This window comes from Hypanus sabinus, chromosome 22, assembly GCF_030144855.1.
Source record: "Hypanus sabinus isolate sHypSab1 chromosome 22, sHypSab1.hap1, whole genome shotgun sequence".
Taxonomy (NCBI): domain Eukaryota; kingdom Metazoa; phylum Chordata; class Chondrichthyes; order Myliobatiformes; family Dasyatidae; genus Hypanus; species Hypanus sabinus.
In genome coordinates, this window is record NC_082727.1 from 67,964,199 (window position 1) to 67,982,257 (window position 18,059).

At 42.3% G+C, this 18,059-nt stretch overlaps 1 protein-coding gene across 5 annotated transcripts in view; it reads left to right on the plus strand.

The window, feature by feature from the left end:
* Positions 1–17,770, plus strand: part of dennd10 (DENN domain containing 10) — a 76,668-nt gene extending 58,898 nt beyond the window's left edge. For 3 of the 5 annotated variants that reach the window (XM_059947983.1, XM_059947982.1, XM_059947981.1), the window contains exons 9-10: positions 8,289–8,383; positions 15,124–17,766. In XM_059947983.1, the coding sequence (XP_059803966.1) occupies positions 8,289–8,383; positions 15,124–15,294 (266 nt within the window). In that variant the 3' untranslated portion in view covers positions 15,295–17,766. Of the gene's footprint in view, positions 1–8,288; positions 8,384–15,123 lie in introns of all 5 variants that reach the window. The other 2 variants (XM_059947985.1, XM_059947984.1) reach the window with 2 other exon arrangements.
* The last annotated feature ends 289 nt before the right edge of the window (positions 17,771–18,059 follow it).

An 18,059-nucleotide genomic window follows, 5' to 3' on the forward strand; every position in this document is an offset into this window, starting at 1 on the left:
CAAGATTTGTGTTTTTCCAGTCCTCAGTTGACTCTTGAAAGATCGTTACTAATGCCCCACAATCTTTTCAGCTATGGCAAAGAATGCAGGGCTCAAGGTGCTATATTTATATGCACGTAGCATTTGAAATAAGGTGGACTGACTCATGGCACAATGAGAGGTTCCTCAGTATAATGTTGTGGAAAGCACTAAGTTGTGGCTGAAAGAAGGTCATAGTTGGGAGTTTAAAGTTAAAGGATATACTTTATATCAAAGGGACAGGCAGGAAGGCATAGACGGTGATGTGGCTGTATTGGTAAGAGATGGAATTACATCTTTAAAAAGGAACATAGGGTCAAAGAATGTTGAATCTTTGTGGGTGGAGTTAGACTGTAAGAGTAAAAACACCATGATAGGAATCATATATAGTCCTCCAAATAGTAGCCAAGATGTGGGTTTGTGATTTCAGAGGGATAAGCTGGTAGTGACATAATTGTAATAGGGAACTTCAATATGCAAGGGGATTGAGAAAATCAGGTTGGTGTCAGATTGCAAGAGAGGGAATTTGTTGAATGCCTACATAAATGCCTAAACATGGCTTTTCAGGGCAGCTTGTGCTTGAGCCTGCTTCAGGAAAGGCTATCTTAGATTGGGTGTTGTGTAATAACCCAGATCTTATTAGGGAACTTAATGTAAAGGAACCCTTAGGAGTCAGTGATCATAATATGAATTCATACTGTAATTTGACAGGGAGAAGCATAAGTCACATATATCAGTATTGCAGTGAAATAAAGGGAACTACAGAAGCATGAGAGAGGAGTTTTCCTAGATAGATTGGAAGAGGATACTGGCAGAGATGACAGCAGAGCAGAGATATTTGAAGTTCCTGGGAATGGTTCACAAGGTGCATGATAGATATATCCCACAGAAGGAGTTCTCAAGTGGCAGGGATAGGCAACCATAGCTGACAAGGGAAGTTAAGGACCGCATAAAAGCCGAGGAAAAGGCATATAAGGTAGCAAAAGTGAGTGGGAAGTTTTTAACATCCAACAAATGTCAACTAAAAATGCTATAAGAAAGGAAAAGATGAAATATGAGGACAAACTAGCTGTCAATATAAAGCAGACTACTATAAGTTTTTTCAATTATATTAACAGTAAAAGGAAGGTGAGATTGATATTGGACCACTGGAAAATGATGCTGTTGAGTTATTAATGGAGGACAAAGTAATAGCAGGTGAACTTAATGGGTACTTTGCATCAGTCTTCACTGTGACAGACTCTAGCAGTGCGCCAGAGGTCCATGAGTGTCAGGGAGCAAGGGTAAGCTCCATTGCTATTACAGAGAAATAAGTGCTAGGCCAACTGAAGGGTCTGAAGGTGAATAAGTCAACTGGACCAGATGGACTACATCCCAGAGTTCTGAAAGAGGTTGCTGAAGAGATAGCCGAAGCATTGGTCATAATCTTTCAAGAATCACTTGATTCTGGCATGGCTCTGAAGGACTGGAAATTTGCAAATGTCACTCCAGTCCTTAAGAAGAGAGGAAGACAAAAGAAAGAAAGGCCAACAACTTCTGACCCTATGTCACCTCTTTCTAATGATTTGATTTTTTTTTTACCAGCAGAACAATGCCGCACTCTCAGCCTTCCTGCCTGTCCTTTTAATGCAATGTGTTTCCTTGGACATTCAGCTCCCAGCTAGAATCTTGTTCAGCCTTGATTTAGTGAAGCCTACAATATTATACATGCTAATCTGAATCTGTGCTGCAGGTTCCTATACCTTATTCCATATACTGCGTGCTTTCAAATATAACACCTTCAGTCTTGTATTCACCCTTTTTGATGTTGTCAGAAGGACAGGCATATAGGCAAAGAGGGTGGCGTGGTTAGAAACATAGAAAATCTATGGCACAATACAAGCCCTTCAGCCCGCAATGTTGTGCCGAACATGTCCTTACTTTAGAAATTATCTAGGGTTACCCATAGCCCTCTATTTTTTTAAGCTCCATGTATCCATCCAGGAGTCTCTTAAAAGACCCTATCACATCCGCCTCCACCACCGTCACCAGCAGCCCATTCCATGCACTCACCACTCTCTGCATAAAAATACTTACCCCTGACATCTCCTCTGTACCTTAAAAGTGTGCCCTCTTGTGCTAGCCACTTCAGTCCTGGGAAAAAGCCTCTGACTATGCACATGATCAATGCCTCTCATCATCCTATTGACCTCTCATCCTCCATCACTCTGAGGAAAAAAGGCCAAGTTTACTCAACCTGTTCTCAGAAGGCATGCTCCCCCATCCAGGCAACATCCTTGTCAATCTCCTATGCATCCTTTCTATAGTTTTCACATCCTTCCTGTAGTTAGGTAACCAGAGTTGAGCACAGTATTCCAAGTGGAGTCTGACCAGAGTCCTGTATAGCTGCAACATTACCTCTCGGCTCTTAAGTTCAATTCCACGATTAATGAAGGCCAATGCACCTTACGTTTTCTTAACCACAAAGTCAACCTGAGCAGCTGCTTTGAGCATCCTATGGACATGGGCCCCAAGATCCCTCTGATACCCCCACACTGCTAAGAGTCTTACCATTAATACTATATTCTGCCATCATAATTGATATAACAAAATGAACTACCTCACACTTATCTGGGTTGAACTCCATCTGTCACTTCTCAGCCCAGTTTTACAACCTATCAATGTCCCACTGTAACCTCTGACAACCCTTCACACTGTCCACAACACCCCCAACCTTTGAGTCATCAGCAAATTTACTAACCCATCCCTCCACTTCCTCATCTAGGTCACTTATAAAAATCACGGAGTAAGGGTCCCTGAACAGATCCCCGAGGTACACCACTGGTCACTGACCTCCATGCAGAATATGACCAGTCTACAACCACTGTTTGCCTTCTGTGGGCAAGCCAGTTCTGGATCCACAAAGCAATGTCCCCTTGGATCCCATGCCTCCTTACTTTCTCAATAAGCTTTGCATGGGGTATCTTATAAAATGCCCTGCTAAAATCCATATACACTACATCTACTGCTCTTCCTTCATCAATGTGTTTAGTCACTTGGAACATACCTCAAAAAATTCTATCAGGCACGTAAGACACGACCTGCCCTTGACAAAGCCATGCTGACTATTCCTAATCATATTATACCTCTCTAAATGTTCATAACTTCCCGCCTCTCAGGATCTTCTCCATCAACTTACCAACCACTGAAGTAAGACTCCTTGGTCTATAATTTCCTGGGCTATCTCTACTCCCTTTCTTGAATAAAGGAACAACATTTGCAACCCTTCAATCCTCCAGAACCTCTCCTGTCCCCATTGATGATTCAAAGATCATTATCAGGGGCTCAGCAATCTCCTCCCTCACCTCCCACAGTAGCCTGGGGTACATCTCATGTGGTCCCGGTGACTTATCCAACTTGATGCTTTCCAAAAGCTCCAGCACATCCTCTTTCTTAATATCTACATGCTCAAGCTTTTCAGTCCGCAGCAAGACATCACTAAAATCATCAAGATCCTTTTCCATAGTGAATACTGAAGTAAAGTATCCATTAAGTACCTCTGCTATTTCCTCCGGTTCCATACACACTTACCCACTGTCACCCTTGAGGTTCTATTCCGTCACGTCTTATCCTCTTGCTCTTCACATACTTGTAGAATGCCTTGGGGGTTTCCTTAATTCTGCCTGCCAAGGCCTTCTCATGGCCTCTTCTGGCTCTCCTAATTTCCTTCTTAAGCTCCTTCCTGTTAGCCTTATAATCTTCTGGATCTCTAGCATTACCTAGCTCTCTAAACCTTTTGTAAGCTTTTCTTTTCTTCTTGACTAGATTTGTTACAGCCTTTGTACACCACGGTTCCTGTACCTTCCCATAACTTCCTTGTCTCATTGGAACATACCTATGCTGAACTCCACACAAATATCCCCTGAATATTTGCCACATTTCTTCCGTACTTTTCCCTGAGAACATCTGTTCCCAATTTAAGCTTCCAATTTCCTGCCTGATAGCCTCATAATTCCCTTTACTCCAATTAAACGCTTTTCTAACTTGTCTATTCCTATTACTCTCCAATGCTGTTGTAAGGGAGATAGAATTATGATCACGATCTCCAAAATGCTCTCTCACTGAGAGATCTGACTCCTGACCAGGTTCATTTCCCAATACCAAATCAAGTACAGCCTCTCCTCTTGTAGGATTATCTACAAACCCCATTTCCAGAAAAGTTGGGGTATTTTCCAAAGTGCAATAAAAACAAAAATCTGTGATATGTTAATTCACGTGAACCTTTATTTAACTGACAAAAGTACAAAGAAAAAATTTTCTATAGTTTTACTAACCAACTTAATTGTATTTTGTAAATAAACACAAATTTAGAATTTGGTGGCTGCAACACACTCAACAAAAGTTGAGACAGAGGCATGTTTACCATTGTGTTATATCACCTTTCCTTTTAATAACACTTTTTAATCATTTTGGAACTGAGGATAGTAGTTGTAGTAGATTTGCAATTGGAAATTTTGTCCATGCTTGCTTGATATAAGACTTCAGCTGCTCAACAGTCCCTGGTCTCCGTTGTTTGATTCTCGTCTTTGTGATGCGCCATACATTTTCAATAGGAGATAGATCAGCAGGCCAGTCAAGCACACGCCTTCTGTGTCTACAAAGCCACAATGTTGTAGCCCATGTAGAATGTGGTCTGGCATTGTCCTGCTGAAATAAGCATGGACGTCCCGGGAAGAGACGTCGCCTTGATGGCAACATATGTCTCTCTAAAATCCTAATATACGCCTCAGAGTCAATGGTACCTTCACATACATGCAACTCACCCATGCCGTGGGCACTGATGCACCCCCAAACCATCACAGATGCTGGCTTTTGCACCTTTCGCTGATAACGATCAGGATGGTCATTTTCATCTTTGGCACAGAGAACTCAACACCCGTTTTTTTCCAAAAACCAGCTAAAATGTGGACTCATCTGACCACAGCACATGGTTCCACAGTCTTTCGGTCCTTCTGAGATGAGCTCAGGCCCAGAGAACTCGCCAGCATTTCTGCATAGAGTTGATGTATGGCTTCCTCCTTGTGTAATACAGTTTCAAGTTGTATTTCTGGATGCAGCAACAGACTGTGTTAAGTGACAATGGTTTTCCAAAGTACTCCCGAGCCCAGGAGGCTATAATTGTCACAGTAGCATGATGGTTTCTTAGGCAGTGCCGCCTGAGGGCTCGAAGATCATGCGCATTCAACAGTGGTTTGTGACCTTGACCTTTATGCACTGAGATGTCTCTGAATTTTCTGAATCTTTTCACAATACTATGTACTGTAGATGTTGAAAGAACTAAATTCTCGGCAATCTTGCGTTGAGAAATGTTCCTTTTGAACTGACTAACAATTCTCTCACGAATTTTAGCACAAAAGGGTGAGCCACGACCCATCCTTGCTTGCAAAGACTGAGCCTTTGATGGACGCTACTTTTATACCCAGTCATGATACCTCACCTGCTACCAATTAGCCTGCTTAATGTGGAGTCTTCCAAACCAGTGTTACTTGAATATTCTGTGGACTTTTCAATCTTATTTTAACTGTGTCCCAACTTTTGTTGAGTGAGTTGCAGCCATCAAATTCTAAATTTGTGTATATTTACAAAATACAATTAAGTTGGTCAGTAAAACTATTGAAAATCTTTTCTTTGTACTTTTGTCAGTTAAATAAAGGTTCATGTGAATTAACTTATCACAGATTTTTGGTTTTATTGCATTTTGGAAAATATCCCAACTTTTCTGGAAATGAGGTTTATACATATTGTGTCAAGAAACCTTCCTGAACACACCTAACTAACTCCACCCATCTAAACCTCTTGCTCTAAGGAGATGCCAATCTATATTTGGGAAATTAAAATCTCCCATCACGACAACTGTTATTATTACACCTTTCCAGGATCCATTTCCCTATCAGCTCCTCAATATCCCTGTTACTAATGGGCAGCCTATAAAAAACACCCAGTAAAGTTATTGACCCCTTCCTGTTCCTAATCTCCACCCACAGAGACTCCATAGACAATCCCTCCATGACGTCCACCTTTTCTGCAGCCATGACACTATCTCTGATCAACAGTGCCACGCCCCCACCTCTTTCACCTCCCTCCCTGTCCTTTCTCAAACATCTAAAACTCAGCCCTTGAAGTAACCATTCCTGTCCCTGAGCCATCCAAGTCTGTGAGAGATCTGACACCTGCCCAGGTTCATTTCCCAATAGACAGACAGACATACTTTATTGATCCCAAGGGAAACTGGGTTTCATTACAGCCGCACCAACCAAGAATAGTATAGAAATATAACAATATAAAACCATAAATAATTAAATAATATTAAGTTAATCATGCCAAGTGGAAATAAGTCCAGGACCAGCCTATTGGCTCAGGGTATCTGACACTCCGAGGGAGGAGTTGTAAAGTTTGATGGCCACAGGCAGGACTGACTTCCTATGACGCTCAGTGTTACATCTTGGTGGAATGAGTCTCTGGCTGAATGTACTCCTGTGCCTGACCAGTACATTATAGAATGGATGGGTGACATTGTCCAAGATGGCATGCAACTTGGACAGCATCCTCTTTTCAGACACCACCACCAATACCAAGTCAAGTACAGTCTCTCCTCTTGTAGGTTTATCAAATAATGTAAAAAGAATCCACAAACCCCTTTGGAACACTATTAGTCACTGGCAGCCAGTCAGAAAATGCTACCTTTATTTCCAACATTTGCCTCCTAATGATCAGCCACTCCTTTATCCATACTAGAATCTTTCCTGTAATACCATGGGCTCGTAGCTTGTTAAGCAGCCTCATGTGTAGCACCTTGTCCAACTCTTCTGAACATACAAGTACACAACATCAACTGACTCTCCATTGTCTCTTCTGCTTGTTACTTTTTCAAAGAATTCCAATATATTTCTCAAGGACAAGAACTGTTAGGATGGAAAACAGCTTCTTTCACCAGCCTAAGACTACTGAATTCCATGTCACCACCTAGATCTCATCACTTGATGCATCATTTGTGTTATACTGTTTACAGTCGGCCCTCCTTATCTGCGGATTCCTCATGCACGGATTCAACCAACCATGGATTGGGAAAACCAGGAAGTTCTCTCTCCAGCACTCGTTGTTTGAGCATGTACAGACTTTTTTCTTGTCATTATTCCCTAAACAATACAATATAACAACTATTTACACAGCATTTATATTGTATTAGGTATTATAAGTAATCTAGAAATGACTTAAAAGTACAGGCAGTCCCCAGGTTATGAATGAGTTCCATTCCTGAATCCGTCTTTAAGTCGGATTTGAAGTCGGAGCACATACATCCGGTATTATCTAGTGTCAGTTAGTCAAACGTTTTTCTTAGTATATAGTACATATTTTACCTTAAGCATATAAAACACTTAAGAAACATGCGTATTTCAATAATTAAACCACTGCGTTGCTTAGTAATAATTGTAGCTTTCATCGGAGCAGGGCCTTTCAAATGCTCCATTAAAATTGTTCTGATTGTTGACCAACTGTAGCCTAATGCTTTTCCAATGACCGATGACGTTTCACCTCTTTTCAATCACTTTATTACTTCCACCTTATTTTCAATCGTGATCCTGATTATTTTTGTGAACAGAAACACTGCGGATTCAGAGCTCCGCTGCCGGGTCCTAACGTCCACCGCACTGAGACAGGTTTAATAATGTCCAGGGTTCCACTGGGTCCTAAAGACCACTGCACTAAGCCAGGTTAAATAAGGGACGAGTATCTGCAGGGAGTCTCAGAACCAATCCCCCGCGGATAAGTAGGGCCAACTGTACTTTTTATCTTGTGTCATAAATGCACCTTATGTTAAATGTCAACCTTCTGGAATGTATTTTATTTGTTAATTTATTGGGGTAATATTACTTTACCTATTGTGTGTGAGTTATATGTACTGTACAGTGTTGTGCACCTTCAGAGGAAGGTTGTTTTGTTTGGCAGTATACATGTATACTGTTGAATGACAGTAAATTTGGAGTTAGACATAGAAACATAGAAAACCTACAGCACAATACACAATACAATACTTGAACTGTATAAGAATTATGTATGGTGTGCCCTTGCATGTCATGCACATCCCATAAAATTTCAGTGTCATGTTTAGATGGCAATAATCATGTTATCAATTGCTTTGCTCACTGTGAAAACTCTAATGCAAGATACAACATATTAATGTTATTAATAATATTTTATACATGAAGCTATTTTGCTTTTTTTTCTCACAGAAACAATGGCAATGGGTAAACTGCACAAGGATATAGGTCAACTTATTGTCCAGTCAGCTGGTGACCCAGACAAATCAGATGGTCGAGTGATTAAGGTGATTGTTTGTTGTTATTCATTCTTGGCAGAGCTAATGTGAGTCTACGACGATTGTATCATTCAGCAATAGATGGTTGATATGTCCTTATAGCCATTTCATTCTTTAATTTTCTACATACTCGGGCTATGGGAAATGTTAAATCCAATGAGTTTGTTCCAGTTTGGAGCATTATTCCTTGCATGCACTCACTTCTCTCCATCAGCATTGATTCTTAGGTGGATGTTATGTCTTATGTTATGGCTTTCTTGAGCAGCATGTTAGTGAACCTACAAGGGAAAATACTATCTTAGATCTAGTCCTGTGCAATGAGAGAGGTAAGATTAACGATCTTGTGATCAGGAATCCTCTTGGAAAGAGTGGCTGCCGGCAATGGTGGTGGAGGCAGATGTGATGGGGTCTTTTAAGAGGCTTTTGGATAGGTACATGGAGCTTAGTAAAATAGAGGGCCATAGGTAAGCCTAGTAATTTCTAAGGTAGGGATATGTTTGGCACAACTTTGTGGGCAGAAGGGCCTGTATTGTGCTGTAGGTTTTCTATGTGTCTATGTTTCTAAAACAGTAAGTGTGCGGACAGCCAGCCTTGGATAACTAAGTGTCAAATTAAAAGCTCGTGTACAAAGTCGCAAAGAGTAGTGGGAGACTAGCGGATTGGGAACTTTAAAACGCAACAGAGAATAACTAAACAAGAAATAAGGAAAAGGAAGATAGAGTATGAAAGTAAATTAGCACAAAATATAAAAACAGATAGCAAAAGTTTTTATAAAAATATAAAGCAGAAGAGGGTGGCTAAAGTCAGTGTAGGTCCCTTGGAAGATGATAAGGAGGAATTGATATTGAGTGATAAGGAAATGGCTGAGGCTTTGAACGATAATTTTGTCTCGGTCTTCACAGTGGAGGACACATCTAATATGCCAAAGAAGGATGTTATGGATGAAATGGGAGGGGAGGACCTCGATAAAATCACTGTCACTAAAGAGATAGTGATGAGCAAACTAGAGGACCTGAAGGTAGATAAGTCCCCTGGTCCTGATGGGATGCATCTCAGGCTGCTGAAGGAATTGGCGGCAGTTATAGTAGACACGTTGGTAATCAATTATCAAAACTCTGTATATCTCTGGGCAGGTCCCAGCGGATTGGAAGACAGTGAATGTCACGCCATTTTTTTTTAAAAAGGATGTAGGCAAAAGATGGGCAACTATAGACCAGTTAGCTTAACATCTGTAGTCGGGAAAATGCTTGAAGCTGTCATTAAGGAAGAAATAGCAAAACATTTCGAAGTGAGTGGTTCCATTAGACAGATGCAGCATGGATTGACAAACGTACTGGAGTTCTTTGAGGACATAATGAGTGTAGTGGATAGAGGGACACAGGTGGATGTCGTATACTTGGATTTCCAGAAGCCGTTCGATAAGGTGCCACACAAGAGACTTATAAATAAGATATGGAGTCAGAGGAAGTGTATTGGCATGGATAGTGCATTGGTTAACCGATAGAAGGCAGAGAGTTGGTCTAAATGGGTGTTTCTCCGGTTGGCAGTCTGTGGTGAGTGGGGCACCACAGGGGTCAGTGCTGGGCCCGCAGCTGTTTACAATTTACATTGATGATTTGGAAGAGGGGACTGAGTGTAGCATAGCAAAATTTGCTGATGATACTAAACAGAGTGGAAAAACAAATTGTACAGAGGATGCGGAGAATCTGCTTAGGGATATAGATAGGTTAAGTGAGTGGGCCAAGGTCTGGCAGATGGAATACAATGTTGGTAAATGCGAGATCATCCACTTTGAAAGGAATAATAGAAGAGCAGATTATTATTTAAGTGGTGAGAGATTGCAGCATACTGTTGTACAGAGGGACTTGGGAGTGCTTGTGCATGACTCGCAAAAAGTTGGTTTGCAGGTACAACAGGTTATCAAGAAGTCAAATGCAATGTTGGCCTTCATTGCTAGAGGAATTGAATTCAAGAGCAGGGAGGTCAAGCTGCAACTATACAGGGTACTGGCGAGGCTGCACCAGGAGTACTGTGTACAGTTCTGGTCTCCATACTTGAGGAAGGATATACTGGCTTTGGAGGCGGTGCAGAGGAGGTTCCAGGGATGAAGGGATTAGCCTGTGAGGAGAGATTGAGTTGCCTGGGACTGTATTCTCTGGAGTTCAGAAGAATGAGAGGGGATCTTATAGAAACACAAAATTTTGAAATGGATAGATAAGATAGAAGTAGGAAAGTTGTTTCCATTAAAGCAACACACACAAAATGCTAGTGGAACACAGCAGGCCGGGCAGCATCTATAAGGAGAAGCACTATCGACATTTCGGGCTGAGACCCTTCGTCAGGGCTAACCGAATGGAAAGATAGTAAGAGATTTGAAAGTAGGAGGGGGAGGGGTAAATGCAAAATGATAGGAGAAGACCGGAGTGGGTGGGGTGAAGCTGAGAGCCGGAAAGGTGATTGGCAAAAGGGATACAGAGCTAGAGAAGGGAAAGGATCGTGGGACAGGAGGCCTAGGGAGAAAGAAAGGGGGAGGGGAGCACCAAAGGGAGATGGAGAACAGGCAGAGTGATGGGCAGAGAGAGAGCGAGAAATAAATAAGGGGGGGCTAAATATATCAGGGATGGGGTAAGAAGGGGAGGAGGGGCATTAACGGAAGTTAGAGAAGTCAATGTTCATACCATCAGGTTGGAGGCTACCCAGCCAGTATATAAGGTGTTGTTCCTCCAACCTGAGTGTGGCTTCATCTCGACAGTAGAGGAGGCCATGGATAGACATATCAGAATTGGAATGGAATGTGGAATTAAAATGTGTGGCAACTGGGAGATCCTGCTTTCTCTGGCGGACAGAGCGTAGGTGTTCAGTGAAACAGTCTCCCAGTTTACATCAGGTCTCACCAATATATAAAAGGCCACACCGGGAGCACCGGACACAGTATACCACACCAGCCAACTCACAGGTGAAGTGTCGCCTCACCTGGAAGGACTGTCTGGGGCCCTGAATGGTGGTGAAGGAGGAAGTGTAAGGGCAGGTGTAGCACTTGTTCCATTTACAAGGGTAAGTGCCAGGAGGGAGATTGGTGGGAAGGGATGGGGAGGGATGAATGGACAAGGGAGTCGCGTAGGGAGTGATCCCTGCAAAAAGAGTGGGGAAAGGAAAGATGTGCTTGGTAGTGGGATCCCGTTGGAGGTGGCGGAAGTTAAGGAGAATTATACGTTGGACCTGGACGCTGGTGGGCTGGTAGATGAGGACAAGGGGAACCTTATCCCGAGTAGGGTGGTGAGCGGATGGGGTGAGAGCAGATGTGTGGGAAATGGGAGAGATGCGTTTGAGAGCAGAGTTTTGATGGTGGAAGAAGGGAAGCCCCTTTGTTTAAAAAAGGAAGACATCTCCTTCGTCCTGGAATGAAAAGCCTCATCCTGAGAGCAGATGTGGCGGAGACAGAGGAATTGTGAGAAGGGGATAGCATTTTTGCAGAAGACAGGGTGGGAAGAGGAATAGTTCAGGTAGCTGTGAGAGTCTGTAGGCTTATAGTAGATATCAGTAGATAAGCCGTCTCCAGAAATTGAGACAGAAAGATCAAAAAAGGGGAGGGAGGTGTCAGAAATGGACCAGGCAAATTTGAGGGCAGGGTGAAAGTTGGAGGCAAAGTTAATGAAGTCAACGAGCTCAGCATGTGTGCAGGAGGCAGCGCCAATTCAGTCATCGATGTAGCAAAGGAAAAGAGGAGGACAGAAACCCATATAGACTTGGAACATGGACTGTTCCACAAAGCCAACAAAAAGGCAGGCATAACTGGGACTCATGCGGGTGCCCATGGCTACACCTTTGGTTTGAAGGAAGTGGGAGGAGCCAAAGGAGAAATTATTGAGAGTAAGAACTAATTCCGCTAGACGGAGGAGAGTGGTGGTAGAGGGGAATTGGTTAAATCTGGAATTCAAAAAGAAGCGGAGAGCTTTGAGACCTTCCTGGTGGGGGATGGAGTTATATAGGGACTGGACATCCATGGTGAAAATAAGGCGGTGGGGACCAGGAAACTTAAAATCATTGAAAAAATTCAAAGCATGAGAAATGTCACGAACATAGGTGGGAAGGGATTGAACAAGGGGGGATAAGACAGTGCCAAGGTATGTAGAAATGAGTTCGGTGGGGCAGCAGCAAGCTGAGTCAATAGGTCTACCTGGATAGACAGGTTTGTGGATCTTGGGTAGGAGGTAGAAACGGGAAGTACGGGGTGTGGGAACTATGAGGTTGGTGGCAGTGGATGGGAAATCCCCAGAGTTGATAAGGTTGGTGATTGTATAGGAGACAGTGGCCTGGTGCTCCTTAGTGGGGTCATGATCAAGGGGTAAATAAGAGGAGGTATCAGAGAGTTGTTGCTGTGCCTCAGCCAGGTAGAGGTCAGTACGCCAGACTACAACAGCTCCCCCCTTATCAGCGGGTTTTATAGTGAGGTTGGGATTGGTACGGAGGGAGCGGAGAGCAGAGCGTTCGGAAGGAGTGAGGTTGGAATTGGAACACGGTGTGGTGAAGTCAAGTTGATGTCCCGTCGGCAATTAGCAATAAAGAGATCCAGAGCAGGCAAAAGACCAGACCAGGGTATCCATGAAGAGGGGAAGGGTTGAAGATGGGATAAGGGGTCATTGGTGGGGGTAGGAGAGTCCTTGTCAAAGAAGTAAGCTTGGAGACGGAGCTGGTGGAAGAAGAGTTCAGCGTCATGGCATATGCAGAACTCACTGAGGTGTGGGCGAAGGGGGACAAAGGTGAGGCCCTTACTGAGGACAGAGCGCTCTGCCTCAGAGAGTTGAAGGTCGGAGGGAATGGTAAAGACCCGGCACGGATGAGAGATGGGATCAGAGGTGGGAGGGAGGCTGGTAGTGTCAGTGGAGAGGGAAGGGTTGGGGTGAGAGGAAGATGGAGCCTCTGAGGGCCCAAGAGCTGACAATGGGATCTGAGGGAGAGGGGATTGCAGAGTGGTGGTGGGGGAAGGGGAGACGGGAGACACAATCGCAGCATGTGAAGACCCGGCCTGGAGTTCAAGTTGTTTCCATTGGTAAGTGAGATGAGAACTAGGGATCACTCCTTCAAGATTCAGGGGAGAAGATTTAGGACGGAGATGAGGAGAAACTGTTTTTCCCAGAGGGTGGTGAATCTGCGGAATTCTCTGTCCAGGGAAGCAGTTGAGGCTTCTTCACTAAATATATTGAAGAAACTGTTAGATAGGCTTTTACATAATAATGGAATTAAGGGTTATGGGGAAAAAGCAGGTAGGTGGAGCTGAGTTTACGGACAGATCAGTCATGATTTTATTGAATGCCAGGGCAGGCTCGATGGGCCTACTTCTGCTCCTATTTCTTATGTTCTTATGTTTCTCTCAAATATGTTCAGAATATAAGATAACAAGAAGTTGGAGAAGGCTATGTAACCCCTCAAGCATGTTTGTAACTCATTCTGTGGCTAAAGTGCACTTTGCTGCCTGATCCCATAATCCTTGATTCTCTTAGGTACCTCAAGTACTGGTTGTCACAGCCAGGAATGGACACAGAGCCTGGACTTCCACAGCTCTGTGGGACACAGTAGCCAAAGATTTACATGTGCTGAATGGCAGCTTACTTTTCCTAATATTATATCCCATCTTTCTGGACTCTGTCTCTCAGTATCTTCCTTTTAATTGGAATTGGTTGATTTCATATACTGTGATAGTGAAAAATTTGTCTTGTATACTGTTCCAGCAGATTAGATCATTACATAGTGCATTGTGGTAGTAGAAGGGGGAAAACAACAACAGAATACAGAATTAGTTGCAACAGCTACAGAGAAACTGTGGTGCAGATAACAATAAGTGCAAGGTCATAACAACTGCTTCTCAAAATCATGGATCTTAGTGGCTAGTATTGCTGGGCCATTCCAGTACATGTGGCAGCACAGTCAATACTTTAAGTCACATTGACATATCAACACTTTGAGGAGGGCTTGCTGACTATGAGGTCATGAGCAGATAGCTTTGGTGTCTTGCTTTGCCACATTTCAGAATCAGAATCAGACTTTAATCGCCAAGTACCTGTACACATACAAGGAATTTACTTCCGGCAGATGTTGATCCCTGCTCATAACAATAATAATGATAAATATAAATGAAAATATAGATTATACATACAAGTAGTGCAATTCAACTAATAGTTAGCCGACAGTTAACCGGCAGTTAACTGTTCAGCAAAGTGACCGCAGTAGGGAAAAAACTTCTCCAGTGCCTATTAGTCTTAGTCTGGAGGGATCTGAAGCGCCTACCAGATGGAAGCAGTTCAAACAGTCCGTGCGCAGGATGGAAGGAATCCTTTATGATGTTCCCCGCCCTCTTCTTCAACCTGGAAGAGTACAGGTCCACAATAGAGGGCAGGGAGGCTCCAATGATGCGCTCGGCAGTCCTCACTGTGCGCTGTAGTGCCCAAACACTGACATGCCCCAATCAGCTACATCAGCACTGTTTGAGAACTAAACCATGTTTTTCTGAATGACTTCATTCAATAGCATATTCCACTATTCAATAAGATCAAGCTCATTCTGGGACAGAAATGTACTTTACTACCTGCCCTCATAACCAATAATTATCACAAGTGCCTCAAATACTGTTGGTCTGAATGCCCAACTACACTTCAGTAGCTAATGTGGAACTAAAGATAATGAAATAAAGAAATAATGACGAATAGATTTTTTAATGTTGATGATGATTTCAAATCCAATCTCTCATCCAGGACATTTCACAGAAAACAAAGGAGATATTGACCATTTTAGCATCTCTTAGACCAGATGAGGACGGAAAATCCAAGATAACTCTGGAAATCCTGAAGGAGCGGCATTTCCCACCACCAACTGAGAGCTTCTTGTATCACTTGGCAGCTGCTGAGCAGATGTTGCAGATCTGACTTGTTTTTTCCATTGGGCCAGCTTTCATATTGTGGACCAAGAGGTACTAGCCAAGCTGACAGCTAAATAGGTGACTGAAACTGAACCTGCACTAGTCATTTCACTTCTGGCTTCTACGTACTATAAGATGAATTCTTGTATAGCCATTGCTTTCCAATGAAAATATTTCTGTTAAAAATCTGGGCACTTTCCACTTTGAGAAGTAAGAGATATTTCTTCTGAAGCCTACAAAGATTATAAGAAATTAAAAGCTTACCATCATATCAGCACTCTCTTGCACCCCCAACACCATCATGAGCATGATCTCCACTCACCAAACTAACTGGAATCCACATCCTCCCAACGCTGTCTCAACTTTCCCTGAGAACTAATCACACAGAAGAAATATCTTTAATTAGTGGAAAGCCTTTCTGATGTGCACCATACTTTGGGTCTTGTGCAGAGTAGAATATGTGGACTCCAGCAGTTCCATGACATTTTTTCCCTTAGTTTCTTCAAGGGTTTGGTGCCTATGCTGGATACCTTGACCAGTACTAGTACATTTTTCATTGTGTTTATTTCACCTTTGTCATTGGTAACATCAATATCCTTTTACTAATTTGTTTATACTCTTCATGTTAATTGGCAATTACCATTTTTTTCCCTTATGACTCTATGACCAAGTCAATCTATGATTTGTGATTTGTGCCATATTACAGTGAAGAGGATTAATCTTTTTAATGATGCATCTGTTTATATGTCACATTGCTGGAAAATAAATTGTGAGAGGTACATGAAAATAACCCGTCTCCCAGGATCAGGAAGGATAAGAACATTTTCCTCAGTTAAATAATGCAATTGTAATGAAATCTGAGATTAATAAATTATTATCTGCTCCTTGGAATAAAACAGGTAAAGATTACACGCACAACTAAGCATCACAGAATATAGTCCTCTGATACATGACCCGAGTTCTGCTCCATGCTCAAGTTATTCATATAGTTTTTGTGATTCATCCGACACAAACCCCCATCTCTTCTTCAGTGACAAGGGCTTGTAACTGTATGGAGAGGATCAAGCTAATGTATGTGTGCTGTGTAACTGTATAGAAAATGAACTGTGACATTATCACTGTCAGAAAGATTAAGTGACTGTAGATTGCAGTTGTTCCAGTTAAAGTTTATTATCACCTGACTGTACATATACACAGTATATGTACAGTCAGGTGATAATAACCACACAACCAAACAAATAATTCCTCTGGACGAATGTATATCACACATAGCACATAAAACAAAATATTACCACAGCTGTTAATAAAATATGATTCAAAATGCATGTAGTGTGCAGCACAGGCAAACAGTAAACAGCTCACTGTCCTATTGATGAGACCTCAGTGCTGGCAGGGTATTCATTAGTCTCACATCCTGGGGGAAGAAGCTGTTAACCCATTTGGCAGTCCTAGTGCTGATCCTTCTGTACCTCCTTTGTGACAGTAGTGAGTCAGAGAGATTGTGGGATGGCTGGTGGGGATCCTCAACAATGCTTTGGGCGCTTTGTATTGTTTTGCAGGAATTTGAGGAGATGAGAAAGGGCAAATAACTATTTTGATATTGTGAGAAAATGTATATGGAATAGATTTCTCAGTCTTAAATAAAGTTATGAAATTGTACAGCACAGAAATGAGCCCCACGGCCTATCACATCCTCACTGACCTTTTTGCCCAATCAAACACAAATTTTATTTGCCTGCATTAGGACAGTATCCTATTTAAGTGCCTGTCTAAATGTCTCTTTAATGTGGTTATTGTATCTGATTCCACCACCTCCTCTGGCAGCAAGTTGCAGATATCAACTACTCAATGTAATGAAAACTTGACCCTCAAATTGCTTTTAAAATCCTTTCTTTCAACTTAAATCTATGCTGCCTTCTTTTTCCCCTACCATGGGGAAGAGATTCTATCTATCCTGCCTATGCCTCGTCATTTAATAAACCTCTATCAGGTCACCCTCAGTCTCCTTCACCCCAGGGTAAACAAACACAGCATATCCAATCTCTCCCCATAAGTTGGTCTTTCAATCCAATGAACATTCTAGTGAATATCTTCTGCGCTCTATCCAATACAACTACATCCTTCCTATAGAGTGCAACCAGTACTGTGCATGTTATTCTGAGTGCAATCTAACCAAAGCAAAACATTAAATAAATAATTGGCTTCCTTTTTGGACACTTGGGGCTACATTTTAACTTTTGAGCAGAATGACAGGCAAAATCAAAGATAGTTTTGCTTATTTTTAAGGTGTGTACTATTAGTTTGCTGACTCTTAACACTCTGATCAAAGCAGCCAGGGTATTGATGGCAGGTGTTAGTTGGCTGTGAAAGTGGACAATATGATGCAGAACACCATGGGAATACTGAAACAGAGGCCTTTTACCTCATTTGATCAATACTGGTTCCCAGCAGAATGATCCCATCAATCCGATTCTCCTCAACTTACGAGGGGTGATTGATAACCTAAGGTAGAAGAAGTCAATTTTAGAAAATCTAGCACATTTATTTTTCAACATAGTCCCCTCCTACATTTACACACTGAGTCCAGCGGTCGTGGAGCATACGGATCTTGGACCTCCAGAAAGTGTCCACAGATGGGTGATTGATAAACTTGTGGCCTAAGGTAGAAGGAGATGAGTTACACAGCTCTTGTTACATGCAAGTTCAACTCCTTGAGTGATTATTTGAAGTTAACTTATCAGGGTGATTGATAAGTTCATTGCCTAAGGTAGA